The sequence below is a fragment of the Rutilus rutilus genome (genome assembly GCF_951802725.1).
Source record: "Rutilus rutilus genome assembly, chromosome: 21".
Lineage (NCBI taxonomy): Eukaryota > Metazoa > Chordata > Actinopteri > Cypriniformes > Leuciscidae > Rutilus > Rutilus rutilus.
This window is the reverse complement of record NC_140226.1, coordinates 33,801,793-33,816,825: the sequence shown is the minus strand read 5'-3', so window position 1 is coordinate 33,816,825 and position 15,033 is coordinate 33,801,793. Positions and strand designations below refer to the sequence as shown.

General features: G+C 40.4%; 2 protein-coding genes across 12 annotated transcripts in view; one reads left to right on the top strand and one right to left on the bottom strand.

Moving 5' to 3' along the window:
- The window catches only part of dnajc17 (DnaJ (Hsp40) homolog, subfamily C, member 17), a 60,852-nt gene extending 52,108 nt beyond the window's left edge, over positions 1-8,744 (bottom strand). Inside the window, exon 1 of the mRNA XM_084393614.1 lies at positions 8,562-8,744. Coding sequence (XP_084249740.1) covers positions 8,562-8,639 — 78 coding nt within the window. The 5' untranslated portion in view covers positions 8,640-8,744. The remainder of the gene's footprint in view (positions 1-8,561) is intronic.
- A 3,556-nt stretch (positions 8,745-12,300) lies between these two features.
- The window catches only part of LOC311280989 (inverted formin-2), a 37,620-nt gene continuing 34,887 nt past the window's right edge, over positions 12,301-15,033 (top strand). For 7 of the 11 annotated variants that reach the window (XR_014625759.1, XM_084393602.1, XM_084393608.1 and 4 more), the window contains exon 1: positions 12,338-12,485. The gene's annotated coding sequence lies outside the window, so the exon portion shown is untranslated. Of the gene's footprint in view, positions 12,486-15,033 lie in introns of all 11 variants that reach the window. The other 4 variants (XR_014625760.1, XM_084393606.1, XM_084393605.1 and 1 more) reach the window with 2 other exon arrangements.

Genomic DNA, 15,033 nt, shown 5'->3' with positions numbered 1-15,033 from the left:
GAACCACTGAAGCACTGAAGCACTGAACCACTGAACCACTGAACCACTGAAGCACTGAAGCACTGAAGCACTGAACCACTGAAGCACTGAAGCACTGAACCACTGAACCACTGAAGCACTGAAGCACTGAACCACTGAACCACTGAAGCACTGAAGCACTGAACCAGTGAAGCACTGAAGCACTGAAGCACTGAACCAGTGAAGCACTGAAGCACTGAAGCACTGAAGCACTGAAGCACTGAACCAGTGAAGCACTGAAGCACTGAACCACTGAACCACTGAAGCACTGAACCACTGAAGCACTGAACCACTGAAGCACTGAACCACTGAACCACTGAAGCACTGAAGCACTGAAGCACTGAACCACTAAAGCACTGAACCACTGAAGCACTGAACCACTGAAGCACTGAACCACTGAAGCACTGAACCACTGAAGCACTGAACCACTGAAGCACTGAACCACTGAAGCACTGAACCACTGAAGCACTGAAGCACTGAACCACTGAAGCACTGAACCACTGAAGCACTGAACCACTGAAGCACTGAAGCACTGAACCACTGAAGCACTGAAGCACTGAACCACTGAAGCACTGAAGCACTGAACCACTGAACCACTGAACCACTGAACCACTGAACCACTGAACCACTGAACCACTGAAGCACTGAAGCACTGAACCACTGAACCACTGAAGCACTGAACCACTGAACCACTGAACCACTGAACCACTGAAGCACTGAACCAGTGAAGCACTGAACCACTGAAGCACTGAACCACTGAAGCACTGAACCACTGAAGCACTGAACCACTGAAGCACTGAACCACTGAAGCACTGAACCACTGAAGCACTGAACCACTGAACCACTGAACCACTGAAGCACTGAACCACTGAAGCACTGAACCACTGAAGCACTGAAGCACTGAAGCACTGAAGCACTGAACCACTGAAGCACTGAACCACTGAAGCACTGAACCACTGAAGCACTGAACCACTGAACCACTGAACCACTGAAGCACTGAACCACTGAAGCACTGAACCAGTGAAGCACTGAAGCACTGAACCACTGAAGCACTGAAGCACTGAACCACTGAAGCACTGAAGCACTGAACCACTGAAGCACTGAACCACTGAAGCACTGAAGCACTGAACCACTGAACCACTGAAGCACTGAACCACTGAAGCACTGAACCAGTGAAGCACTGAAGCACTGAACCATTGAAGCACTGAACCACTGAAGCACTGAACCACTGAACCACTGAACCACTGAAGCACTGAACCACTGAACCACTGAAGCACTGAACCAGTGAAGCACTGAAGCACTGAACCACTGAACCACTGAAGCACTGAACCACTGAAGCACTGAACCACTGAACCACTGAAGCACTGAACCACTGAAGCACTGAACCACTGAAGCACTGAACCACTGAAGCACTGAACCACTGAACCACTGAAGCACTGAACCACTGAAGCACTGAACCACTGAAGCACTGAACCACTGAAGCACTGAAGCACTGAAGCACTGAACCACTGAACCACTGAACCACTGAACCACTGAAGCACTGAAGCACTGAAGCACTGAACCACTGAAGCACTGAACCACTGAAGCACTGAAGCACTGAAGCACTGAAGCACTGAAGCACTGAAGCACTGAACCAGTGAAGCACTGAAGCACTGAACCACTGAAGCACTGAAGCACTGAACCACTGAACCACTGAAGCACTGAAGCACTGAACCACTGAAGCACTGAAGCACTGAAGCACTGAAGCACTGAACCACTGAACCACTGAAGCACTGAAGCACTGAAGCACTGAACCACTGAAGCACTGAAGCACTGAAGCACTGAACCACTGAAGCACTGAACCACTGAAGCACTGAAGCACTGAACCACTGAAGCACTGAACCACTGAAGCACTGAACCACCACTGAAGCACTGAACCACTGAAGCACTGAACCACTGAAGCACTGAAGCACTGAAGCACTGAACCACTGAATCACTGAACCACTGAAGCACTGAACCACTGAAGCACTGAACCACTGAAGCACTGAAGCACTGAAGCACTGAACCACTGAAGCACTGAAGCACTGAACCACTGAACCACTGAACCACTGAAGCACTGAAGCACTGAAGCACTGAACCACTGAAGCACTGAAGCACTGAAGCACTGAAGCACTGAACCACTGAAGCACTGAAGCACTGAACCACTGAAGCACTGAACCAGTGAAGCACTGAAGCACTGAACCACTGAACCACTGAAGCACTGAAGCACTGAAGCACTGAAGCACTGAACCACTGAAGCACTGAAGCACTGAACCACTGAACCACTGAACCACTGAAGCACTGAAGCACTGAAGCACTGAAGCACTGAACCACTGAACCACTGAAGCACTGAACCACTGAACCACTGAAGCACTGAACCACTGAACCACTGAACCACTGAACCACTGAACCACTGAACCACTGAAGCACTGAAACACTGAAGCACTGAACCACTGAACCACTGAAGCAATGAAACACTGAACCACTGAAACACTGAAGCACTGAAGCACTGAACCACTGAACCACTGAAGCACTGAAGCACTGAAGCACTGAAGCACTGAACCACTGAAGCACTGAAGCACCGAAGCACTGAAGCACTGAAGCACTGAAGCACTGAACCACTGAAGCACTGAAGCACTGAACCAGTGAAGCACTGAAGCACTGAACCACTGAACCACTGAAGTACTGAAGCACTGAACCACTGAAGCACTGAACCACTGAAGCACTGAACCACTGAAGCACTGAACCACTGAAGTACTGAAGCACTGAACCACTGAAGCACTGAACCACTGAAGCACTGAACCACTGAAGCACTGAAGCACTGAACCACTGAAGCACTGAAGCACTGAAGCACTGAACCACTGAACCACTGAACCACTGAAGCACTGAACCACTGAACCACTGAAGCACTGAAGCACTGAAGCACTGAACCACTGAAGCACTGAACCACTGAACCACTGAACCACTGAACCACTGAAGCACTGAACCAGTGAAGCACTGAACCACTGAAGCACTGAACCACTGAAGCACTGAACCACTGAAGCACTGAACCACTGAAGCACTGAAGCACTGAACCACTGAAGCACTGAACCACTGAAGCACTGAACCACTGAACCACTGAACCACTGAAGCACTGAACCACTGAAGCACTGAACCACTGAAGCACTGAAGCACTGAACCACTGAAGCACTGAACCACTGAAGCACTGAACCACTGAAGCACTGAACCACTGAAGCACTGAACCACTGAACCACTGAAGCACTGAACCACTGAAGCACTGAACCAGTGAAGCACTGAAGCACTGAACCACTGAAGCACTGAAGCACTGAACCACTGAAGCACTGAAGCACTGAACCACTGAAGCACTGAACCACTGAAGCACTGAAGCACTGAACCACTGAAGCACTGAACCACTGAAGCACTGAACCAGTGAAGCACTGAAGCACTGAACCATTGAAGCACTGAACCACTGAAGCACTGAACCACTGAACCACTGAAGCACTGAACCACTGAAGCACTGAACCACTGAACCACTGAAGCACTGAACCAGTGAAGCACTGAAGCACTGAACCACTGAACCACTGAAGCACTGAACCACTGAAGCACTGAACCACTGAACCACTGAAGCACTGAACCACTGAAGCACTGAAGCACTGAAGCACTGAACCACTGAAGCACTGAAGCACTGAAGCACTGAAGCACTGAACCACTGAACCACTGAACCACTGAAGCACTGAAGCACTGAAGCACTGAACCACTGAAGCACTGAACCACTGAAGCACTGAAGCACTGAAGCACTGAAGCACTGAAGCACTGAAGCACTGAACCAGTGAAGCACTGAAGCACTGAACCACTGAAGCACTGAAGCACTGAACCACTGAACCACTGAAGCACTGAAGCACTGAAGCACTGAAGCACTGAAGCACTGAAGCACTGAACCACTGAAGCACTGAAGCACTGAAGCACTGAACCACTGAACCACTGAAGCACTGAACCACTGAAGCACTGAAGCACTGAACAACTGAAGCACTGAACCACTGAAGCACTGAACCACTGAAGCACTGAAGCACTGAACCACTGAAGCACTGAACCACTGAAGCACTGAACCACCACTGAAGCACTGAACCACTGAAGCACTGAACCACTGAAGCACTGAAGCACTGAAGCACTGAACCACTGAATCACTGAACCACTGAAGCACTGAACCACTGAAGCACTGAACCACTGAAGCACTGAAGCACTGAAGCACTGAACCACTGAAGCACTGAACCACTGAAGCACTGAACCACTGAAGCACTGAAGCACTGAAGCACTGAACCACTGAAGCACTGAAGCACTGAAGCACTGAAGCACTGAAGCACTGAACCACTGAAGCACTGAAGCACTGAACCACTGAAGCACTGAACCAGTGAAGCACTGAAGCACTGAACCACTGAACCACTGAAGCACTGAAGCACTGAAGCACTGAAGCACTGAACCACTGAAGCACTGAAGCACTGAACCACTGAACCACTGAAGCACTGAAGCACTGAAGCACTGAACCACTGAACCACTGAAGCACTGAACCACTGAACCACTGAAGCACTGAAGCACTGAAGCACTGAACCACTGAACCACTGAACCACTGAAGCACTGAAACACTGAAGCACTGAAGCACTGAACCACTGAAGCAATGAAACACTGAACCACTGAAACACTGAAGCACTGAAGCACTGAACCACTGAACCACTGAAGCACTGAAGCACTGAAGCACTGAAGCACTGAACCACTGAAGCACCGAAGCACCGAAGCACCGAAGCACCGAACCACCGAACCACCGAAGCACCGAAGCACTGAACCACTGAAGCACTGAAGCACTGAACCAGTGAAGCACTGAAGCACTGAACCACTGAACCACTGAAGCACTGAAGCACTGAAGCACTGAAGCACTGAAGCACTGAACCACTGAACCACTGAAGCACTGAACCACTGAAGCACTGAATCACTGAAACACTGAACCACTGAACCACTGAAGCACTGAAGCACTGAACCACTGAACCACTGAAGCACTGAACCACTGAAGCACTGAAGCACTGAAGCACTGAAGCACTGAAGCACTGAAGCACTGAAGCACTGAAGCACTGAAGCACTGAACCACTGAACCACTGAAGCACTGAAGCACTGAACCACTGAACCACTGAAGCACTGAACCACTGAACCACTGAAGCACTGAAGCACTGAACCACTGAACCACTGAAGCACTGAACCACTGAAGCACTGAACCACCACTGAAGCACTGAACCACTGAAGCACTGAACCACTGAAGCACTGAAGCACTGAAGCACTGAACCACTGAATCACTGAACCACTGAAGCACTGAACCACTGAAGCACTGAACCACTGAAGCACTGAAGCACTGAAGCACTGAACCACTGAAGCACTGAACCACTGAAGCACTGAACCACTGAAGCACTGAAGCACTGAAGCACTGAACCACTGAAGCACTGAAGCACTGAACCACTGAAGCACTGAAGCACTGAACCACTGAAGCACTGAACCAGTGAAGCACTGAAGCACTGAACCACTGAAGCACTGAAGCACTGAAGCACTGAAGCACTGAACCACTGAAGCACTGAAGCACTGAACCACTGAACCACTGAAGCACTGAAGCACTGAAGCACTGAACCACTGAAGCACTGAACCACTGAACCACTGAAGCACTGAACCACTGAACCACTGAAGCACTGAACCACTGAAGCACTGAACCACTGAACCACTGAACCACTGAAGCACTGAAACACTGAAGCACTGAAGCACTGAACCACTGAAGCAATGAAACACTGAACCACTGAAACACTGAAGCACTGAAGCACTGAACCACTGAACCACTGAAGCACTGAAGCACTGAAGCACTGAAGCACTGAAGCACTGAACCACTGAAGCACCGAAGCACCGAACCACCGAACCACCGAAGCACCGAAGCACCGAACCACCGAAGCACCGAAGCACCGAACCAGTGAAGCACTGAAGCACTGAACCACTGAACCACTGAAGCACTGAAGCACTGAAGCACTGAACCACTGAACCACTGAAGCACTGAACCACTGAAGCACTGAAGCACTGAAGCACTGAATCACTGAAACACTGAACCACTGAACCACTGAAGCACTGAAGCACTGAACCACTGAACCACTGAAGCACTGAACCACTGAACCACTGAAGCACTGAAGCACTGAAGCACTGAACCACTGAAGCACTGAAGCACTGAAGCACTGAACCACTGAAGCACTGAAGCACTGAAGCACTGAACCACTGAAGCACTGAAGCACTGAAGCACTGAACCACTGAACCACTGAAGCACTGAACCACTGAAGCACTGAACCACTGAACCACTGAAGCACTGAACCACTGAACCACTGAACCACTGAAGCACTGAAGCACTGAACCACTGAACCACTGAAGCACTGAACCACTGAACCACTGAACCACTGAACCACTGAAGCACTGAAGCACTGAAGCACTGAACCACTGAACCACTGAAACACTGAACCACTGAAACACTGAACCACTGAAACACTGAAGCACTGAAGCACTGAACCACTGAACCACTGAAGCACTGAACCACTGAAGCACTGAAGCACTGAACCACTGAAGCACTGAAGCACTGAAGCACTGAACCACTGAACCACTGAAGCACTGAAGCACTGAAGCACTGAAGCACTGAACCACTGAACCACTGAAGCACTGAAGCACTGAACCACTGAACCACTGAACCACTGAAGCACTGAAGCACTGAACCACTGAACCACTGAAGCACTGAACCACTGAACCACTGAAGCACTGAACCACTGAACCACTGAAGCACTGAAGCACTGAACCACTGAACCACTGAAGCACTGAACCACTGAACCACTGAACCACTGAAACACAAGCTCTCAATGCAGAATCTGGATCGTTGCGTGAGAAGTCATTATAAAGGAGCATGTTTGTTCTTCAGATGCTCATCTCATCATTCACCTTAAAACCAGAAGGATAACTTATTTATATATATATATATATTTACTTTTTATTATATTTATATATTATTGTATCTGGCATTATATATTTTTATTTTATGCTTTATTTATATATTTTATTTACATATTCATGTAATTTGTATGTAATATATATTTATTATAAAAAAAATTATATAAATATATATATAAATAATTATAATAAAAATGTATCATTTTACTTATAAAATAATAAATATGTATAAAGCCAAGACACGTCATAATTCACCTCAAAACCAAACAATTTATTACATTTATATATATATATATATATAATTTTTAACGTAATAGATTTATATTTACATAAACATTTTAAATAAGTTTATATACATATCATTTTATTTAATATAATTTTCATGCAATATATTTATATATACATAACAAAAAATTTAAATAAGTTTATATATATAGATATATATATATTTTTTTGTATTTAATATAATTTTAAATGTAATATACTTATATATATATATATATTTATATAAGGGCTGTCAAAAGATTAATCACGATTAATCCATCCAAAATAAAAGTTTGTGTTTACATAATATATGTGTGTGTACTGTGTATAATAATTTTGTATATATCAATACACACACATGCATGTATATATTTAAGAAATATTTGCATACATATACTGTATATATTTATATCTAATTTATATTATATATAAATATAATGTTTTTATATATAAATTACACATTTTTCTTAAATATAAATACAAGTATGTGTGTGTATTGATATATACAAAATTATTATACACAGTACACACACATATATTATGTAAACACAAACTTTTATTTTGGATGGATTAATCGTGATTAATCTTTTGACAGCCCTAATTTATATTTATATATACACACATTTCCTCATGATATTCTCCACACACAGATCGACTGGGCCTCGTTCGCTGGACTGCAGCGCCACCTGCCGATCACCAGCACACACACACACACACACACACACACACACACACACACACACACTCACTCACTCACTCACACTCAGTCCTCGAACACATCAATAACTCAAAACAACTTCACTTTGGACAATATTAGACATCAAAACTTCTGTCCTGCCTTCAACATCTGTGTTTTCTTGCTGAAATCAATCATCAAAACAGGAGATATGATTCTATATTATGTCTAAAACTATTTTTTAAATGATTATATAAAATACTCAAAAGTATGTCATTATAAACTTGTTGTAGATGAAAAATAAAATACTAAACATGACTTAGAAGAAATATAAAATATTGAACATGACCTAAACTAAATCATTAATAATCCGTGAGTAATTTGACATCAACACTTCAGTTTCATTCTGGACACCAAACACTCCCTCTATAAGCCCAACCTGTGATAGAGACGATACTGTTATACTGTAGTTTGATTGTTATTGTATATATTTTCATTCATCATAATTAATATCTAATTTGTTTATTATGTATTGATGTGTGCAGCGATGCTAATGAATGCAGCTCTCAGAATAACGCACCTGTTTCTCTGTTGCTGTCGATTCAATCCCCAATAAAGCGTAAAGATCCATCTCTAAAAGCTCTTTTGTTGACGTCATGATTTAATTTCACTAAATAAAACAATAAACGCGTAAAATTAATATCCTTGAGCTCCTCAGCGGTAGTTTGAAGACTTCTTCTGCGTGACTGTCAGTCTGCCGGTGTGTGAGTGCGAGAGGAGCGCAGCGCCCCCTGCAGCGCGGGATGAACGAGTGCGGGAGAATCTCATTTACATATGGACATAGATATTTATACTTAATAAATATATGCTTATATTCAATATAAAATGTACTTATAATGCATAATAAATAAGAAGCACATAGCAGTTTCAGGCACAGTATCAAAAGGTCTATAGTGACAGTAGAAGCATTTTAAAACAATATACAAATACAATGTTATTCCCGCCAGTGTAATGGAGTTAAATCAGGTGTAAACAGACAATGCCATACAGGTGAAGAGGACACAGGAGATATGCATGGGTTTAATGTTTTTATTTTATTTTTTATTTTTATTATTTTTTATTATTGAAAGCCAGTCACATACAAATAATAAACATGACAATAATCCAGCATATACTGTACTAATATACTTTGCATGTGTCGTCAGCTGACACTATTTGTTAGTTTATAACCATAGACACTCTTACACCAGACAGACTGAAACTCTTAGATATGCATGACATTCTTAATCTCTCACATATTTCAGCTTCTGATTACATTAAACCACAAGCTCTCAATGCAGAATCTGGATCGTTGCGTGAGAAATCATTATAAAGGAGCATGTTCTTCAGATGCTCATCTCATCATTCACCTCAAAACCAGAAGAAGAAAAACTTTTTTAATATTTACATTTTATTATATTTATACTGTATATTATTATATTTTGGCATTATAAATATTTTTATTTTATATTTTATTTACATATATTTTTATGTAATATATTTATATATAGGCTACATTTAATTAATAAAAAGTTGATATATATATATACAGTGGTGGTCAGAATTAATGGCACCCCTGGTAAATATGATCAAAAATGGCTGTAAAAAATAACTCTGCATTGTTTATCCTTTTGATCTTTCATTCAAAAAATTCACAAAAATCTCACCTTTCATTGAAGTAAAAGAATTGAAAGTGGGGGGGAAATCACATTATGAAATAAATGTTTTTCTCCAAAACACGTTGGCCACAAATATTGGCACCCTTTTATTAAATACTTTTTGCATCCTCCTTTTGCCAAGATACCAGCTCTGAGTCTTCTCCTATAATGCCTGATGAGTTTGGAGAACACCTGACGAGAGATCAGAGACCATTCCTCCATACAGTATCTCTCCAGATCCTTCAGATTCCCAGATCCATGTTGGTGCTTCTCCTCTTCAGTTCACTCCACTCATCTTCTATAGGGTTCAGGTCAGGGAACTGGGACGGTCATGGCAGAAGCTTCATTTTGTGCTCAGTGACCCATTTTTGTGTTGATTTTGATGTTTGTTTTGGACCGTTGTCCTGATGGAAGATCCAACCACAGCCCATTATAAGATTTCTAGCAGAGGCTGTCAGGTTTTGATTTTTTATCTGTTGGTATTTGCTAGAATCCATAATACCATGTATCTGAACAAGATGTCCAGGACCTCCAGCAAATAAATAGGCCCACAACATATAAGATCCAGCAGTGTATTTAACCGTAGGCATGGGGTACTCTTCATCCCTGTTTGCACTGAACACATCTGGTGGGTTTGCTGCCAAAAAGCCCTATTTTTGTTTCATCTGACCACAGATCCCTGTGCCGTTTGAAGATCCAGTCGTGTCTGACCACTGAATATGCTGGAGTTTGTTCTTGGAGGAGCGAGGAGGATTTTTCCTGAAACCCTCCCAAACAACATGTGGTGATGAAGGGGTTGTTTGATACTTTTTTTTTAGGCTTTCTGACCCCCAAGACTCAACTAATCTCTGCAATTCTCCATCTGTGATCCTTGGAGAGTCTTTGGCCACTCAAACTTTCATCCTCGCCGTGCATTAAGACAATATAGACACACGTCCTCTTCCAGGCAGATTCGTAACATCTTTAGTTGATTATAACTTCTTAATTATTGCCCTGATGGTCAAAATGGGGATTTTCAATTCTTCAGATTTTCTTACAGCCACTTTATATTTTGTGAAGCTCAACAATATTTTGCTGCACATCAGAACTATATTCTTTGGTTTTACTCATTGTGACGGATGATTAAGGGGATTTGGCCTTTGTGTTTCCTCATATTTAAACTCCTGTGAAACAAGAAGTCATAGCTGGACAGTTTCATGTTCCTAGTCACCCTGGTGTGCTTAAAAAGGTCAATATTAATGGGAATATACTTCAGAGATATTTTTCTCGTAAAAAATTCTAGGGGTGCCAATAATTATGGCCAGCGTGTTTTGGAGAAAAACATTTATTTCATAATGTGATTTACTCCCCAATTTCAATTCTTTTACTTCAATGAAAGGTTAGAATTTTTGCGAATTTTTTGAAGGAAAGATCAAAAGGATAAACAATGCAGATTTATTTTTTACAGCCATTTTTTATCATATTTATCAGAGGTGCCATCAATTTTGACCACCACTGTATTTACTAATAAAATTATAAGTATGACATATCTTGGCCTTATTATATACAAATTACCTCAAAACAAAACAATTTATTATATTTATATATTAGGCCTATATGTTTCATTATATATATATCATTTTTAATGTAATATATTTTAATGTAATATATATAAATTTAATTTTTATTTCATATAATCACATATAATATATATATATATATATATATATATATATATATATATATAACAACAAATTTAAAAAGAAGTTTATGCATATATATGTGTGTAATGTTTTTATTATAATTTTAATGTAATATATTTAAATATACATTACAACATTTTTAAATAACATTTAATTCAATCAAACTTTAGAGTTTTAGAATACGAGTAGAGGAGATAAAAATAGTGGATAAATATTAATATGTTTGAAAGGTCTACTGTTGCATACTTCTTCAGTTGTGGTCAGTATTTCCCCCACAGAATAAGAACAAATAAAAGATAATTGTGACTTTATTTCTCAAAATTAAAAATCTCAAATTAAAACGTTTTTTAATTATGATTTTCTCATAATTAAAAAAATCTTAATTAGTGAGTTTAAATAAAATCCAATACCGAGGAAAAACATTGACTTTTTTCACAATTGCGAGTTTATCTCACAATCCTGACATTTTCTCTGAACTTTCTGACTTTATAAAGACTTTCTAAAGTTTCTGACTTTATAATAGGCTACACAATTTCGAGTTCTAAAGTCCAAATTTGAGGGGAAAAAAGACAACAATTGTGAGTTTCTATCTAACAGTTCTAACTTTATAACACGCAATTCTGAGAAAGAGAGAGAAAAAAGTCAGAATTGTGAGCAAAAAAGCTTTTTATCTTTTATTCAGCTGAATATTCAAGCTTCCACAGCGCACTGATACACTGCAGTGTGTAGTCTATTAGTATGCAGTGTGTAGTCTATAGTATGCAGTGTGTAGTCTTATAGTATGCAGTGTGTAGTCTATAGTATGCAGTGTGTAGTCTAATAGTATGCAGTGTGTAGTCTATAGTATGCAGTGTGTAGTCTATAGTATGCAGGACTCCAGTACTCCACTCCGCACTCCCGGTTTGTTTGATTGGCGGAGGCGCTAGTTAAGCCACGCCCCGTTGGTCTCGGGGGGCGTGGTCAGCACATGTGTCAGCAGCAGCACACACACAAGCATGAGTGAGTCAGTTCAACAGTCTCATCCACCCGGAATGTTTCAAACTCTCCGAAGAAACACCCGCATGTGTCTCCTCCTCACATCAGTGCTCCTCTGCATCACACCATAAAGGACATTCACAGAATCAGGTAGGACAAGTCAATATTTCACGTCTTTATGATTGCCTTTCACCATGCAAACACATCAGAGTTGAGAAATCGTTTAAATAATCTGCGGTATTACTTTAGTAGTGTCCTAAATCTGTGGTTATGCATCATGCATATGGCGCTGTGGAGGAGGAATCGCCATGTTTAGGAGATGAAGACTCACTGTCGATGGCTTGTGTTGATACTGAACATAAGAGAAGGGACACAGTCAGATCAGTTGCGTTAATATGAAGCCAACCCGCTGAAATCATGTTTGTGTGTGTCGTTTGTGTCACTCAGAGGGGTAACAGCTTGCTTTCATCGAAGAAAAGTTACTGCATCTGCTCTGTAAAGATGATTTTCCTATAATTGCCACCGTGGCAGTCATTGGAAGCCTTGAGTGTTGTTGTCCCAGTCTGGGATTGACTGGACTGTGTGGGTGTGATGCATCAGTGTGGGAGAGAGAGAGAGATGTGTGTGTGGATAATGAGAAGCTTCTGAAGAGCCTCACTCCTCTCACTTCTTCTGTTGGACTTGAGAAAAGTCTTAATTAGGGGTTTGCGATACTGCAGAATTTGGTATCGATCTGATTACCAAGTAAATACAGAAAAAGCATCGCCGATATTGATACCGATACTTACTTTTAAAAGCAGCACTTTAACATAATGTACTTTCCTGAAGGGGAAAGCAGTATCATGAAAGTGAATGCATTAATATTAATATGCTAAATCTGGATTCATTTTCATGACCATCAAAGATTTTGTGATTTGTTGACGCAATTAGTCAAACTCTTAAAATAATAATTATTATTATTTTTTATTTTAATTTATTTTTAACAACAATCTCAGAATAAAACACAATCCACTTGAACTTTTTATTTCTTTTTTTATTTTTATTTTTTATTATCAAAACTAGTCTAACATGACAAATGTTACATGTACACTATTGCTTAAAAGTTTGAGGTGGGTAAGATGTTTAATGTTTTTGAAAGAGTCTCTTCTGCTCAAAGCTGCATTTATTTGATCAAAAATACAGTAAATTAAAAAATATATATTATTACAGTGTAAATCATCTGTTCTCTATGTGAATATACAGTAAAGTGTAATTTATTCCTGTGATCAAAGCTGAATTTTCAGCATCATTACTCCAGTCTTCAGTGTCACATGATCCTTCACAAATCACTCTAATATGAGGATTTGATGCTCAAGAAACTTTTAGGATTATTATTTGTGTTGAAAACAGTTTTATATTTTTGTAGAAAAAGATACATTTTATTTTTCAGGTTTCTTTGATGAATAGAAAGTGCAAAAGAACAGCATTTATTTGATATATTAGAACATTATAAATGTCTTTTCTGTCACTTTTAATCAATTTAATGTGTCCTTGATGAATAAAAAGTATTAATTTCCTTTAACAAATCGTACTGACGTCAATATTTGGACGTCGACACCTTCGAATCGATATTTCGATACAACATCATTGAAAGCATCAGTATTTCAGTCTTATTTTAAGTCTTAATGTTAAGCAGATGTTGTGCTGAAGTGAAGCTGAATTATATCAGATGTATTTGCTCTGGATAATAACCCTGTTTCATCGTGGATGGAGGGACAAAATCAAGTCTTTAATCTACAATCTTAAACAAAAAAATTCCAAATGGAGATTTTTTTTTTTGCATAAATGCAATAGACGAACTATTTTTGATTCCTCAAAGAACCTTTCAGTGATCAGTCCTTAAAAGATCAATTTTTTCTTAGTGTGAAGAACTTTTACATTTTTGTGCAATGGAAACATTGTTAAAGGTTCTTCATTGAATCATACGTGCTAACAAAGAACCTTTATTTTAAGCAGTAATTGCAGTGTTTTGTCAGTAGCTGGTCATTTGTTGTAGTTCTGACCGTACACTGTAAAAAAAAAAAAAATTTACGGTAAAAAAACCCGGCATCTGTGGTTGCCGGAAATCTACCGTAAAAAATACGGTAGCAACATTTTAGATTTTACGGACTTAACTTAAATTTACAGTAAAAAAAGTGTTACATTATCTGATATAATGTTAATTTACCGACCTGTTGAAGTACTAATATCTGTTTTGTACCACTGTGATACACTGACAACCACCAATCACAGTGCAGATGAGAGTCACATGATCAATCAACGCTCATCATAAGCTTAAAAGCTGCACAGTGTCATTCACACAAACACTACATTTACATTTAGTCATTTAGCAGCCGCTTTTATCCAAAGCGACTTACAAATTAGGACTAAATTAAGCGAGTCATCATGAAGAGGCAAAAACAACAACAATGCAAGAAGTGCTCAAAATACGAAGTTCAGGCATTATTCAGAGTAGCATAAGCATGATAAGTGATGTTTTAAAGGGAAAGGTTTTTTTTATTTTTTTTATGAAGTTAAGTGCTCACGGAAGAGAAGGGTTTTCAGCTGTTTTTTGAATGTTGTCAGGGATTCTGCATTCCGGATGAGGGTGGGGAGAGTGTTCCACCAGCATGGAACTGTGAATGAGAATGTTCTGGAAAGTGATTTTGTGGCTTTCTGT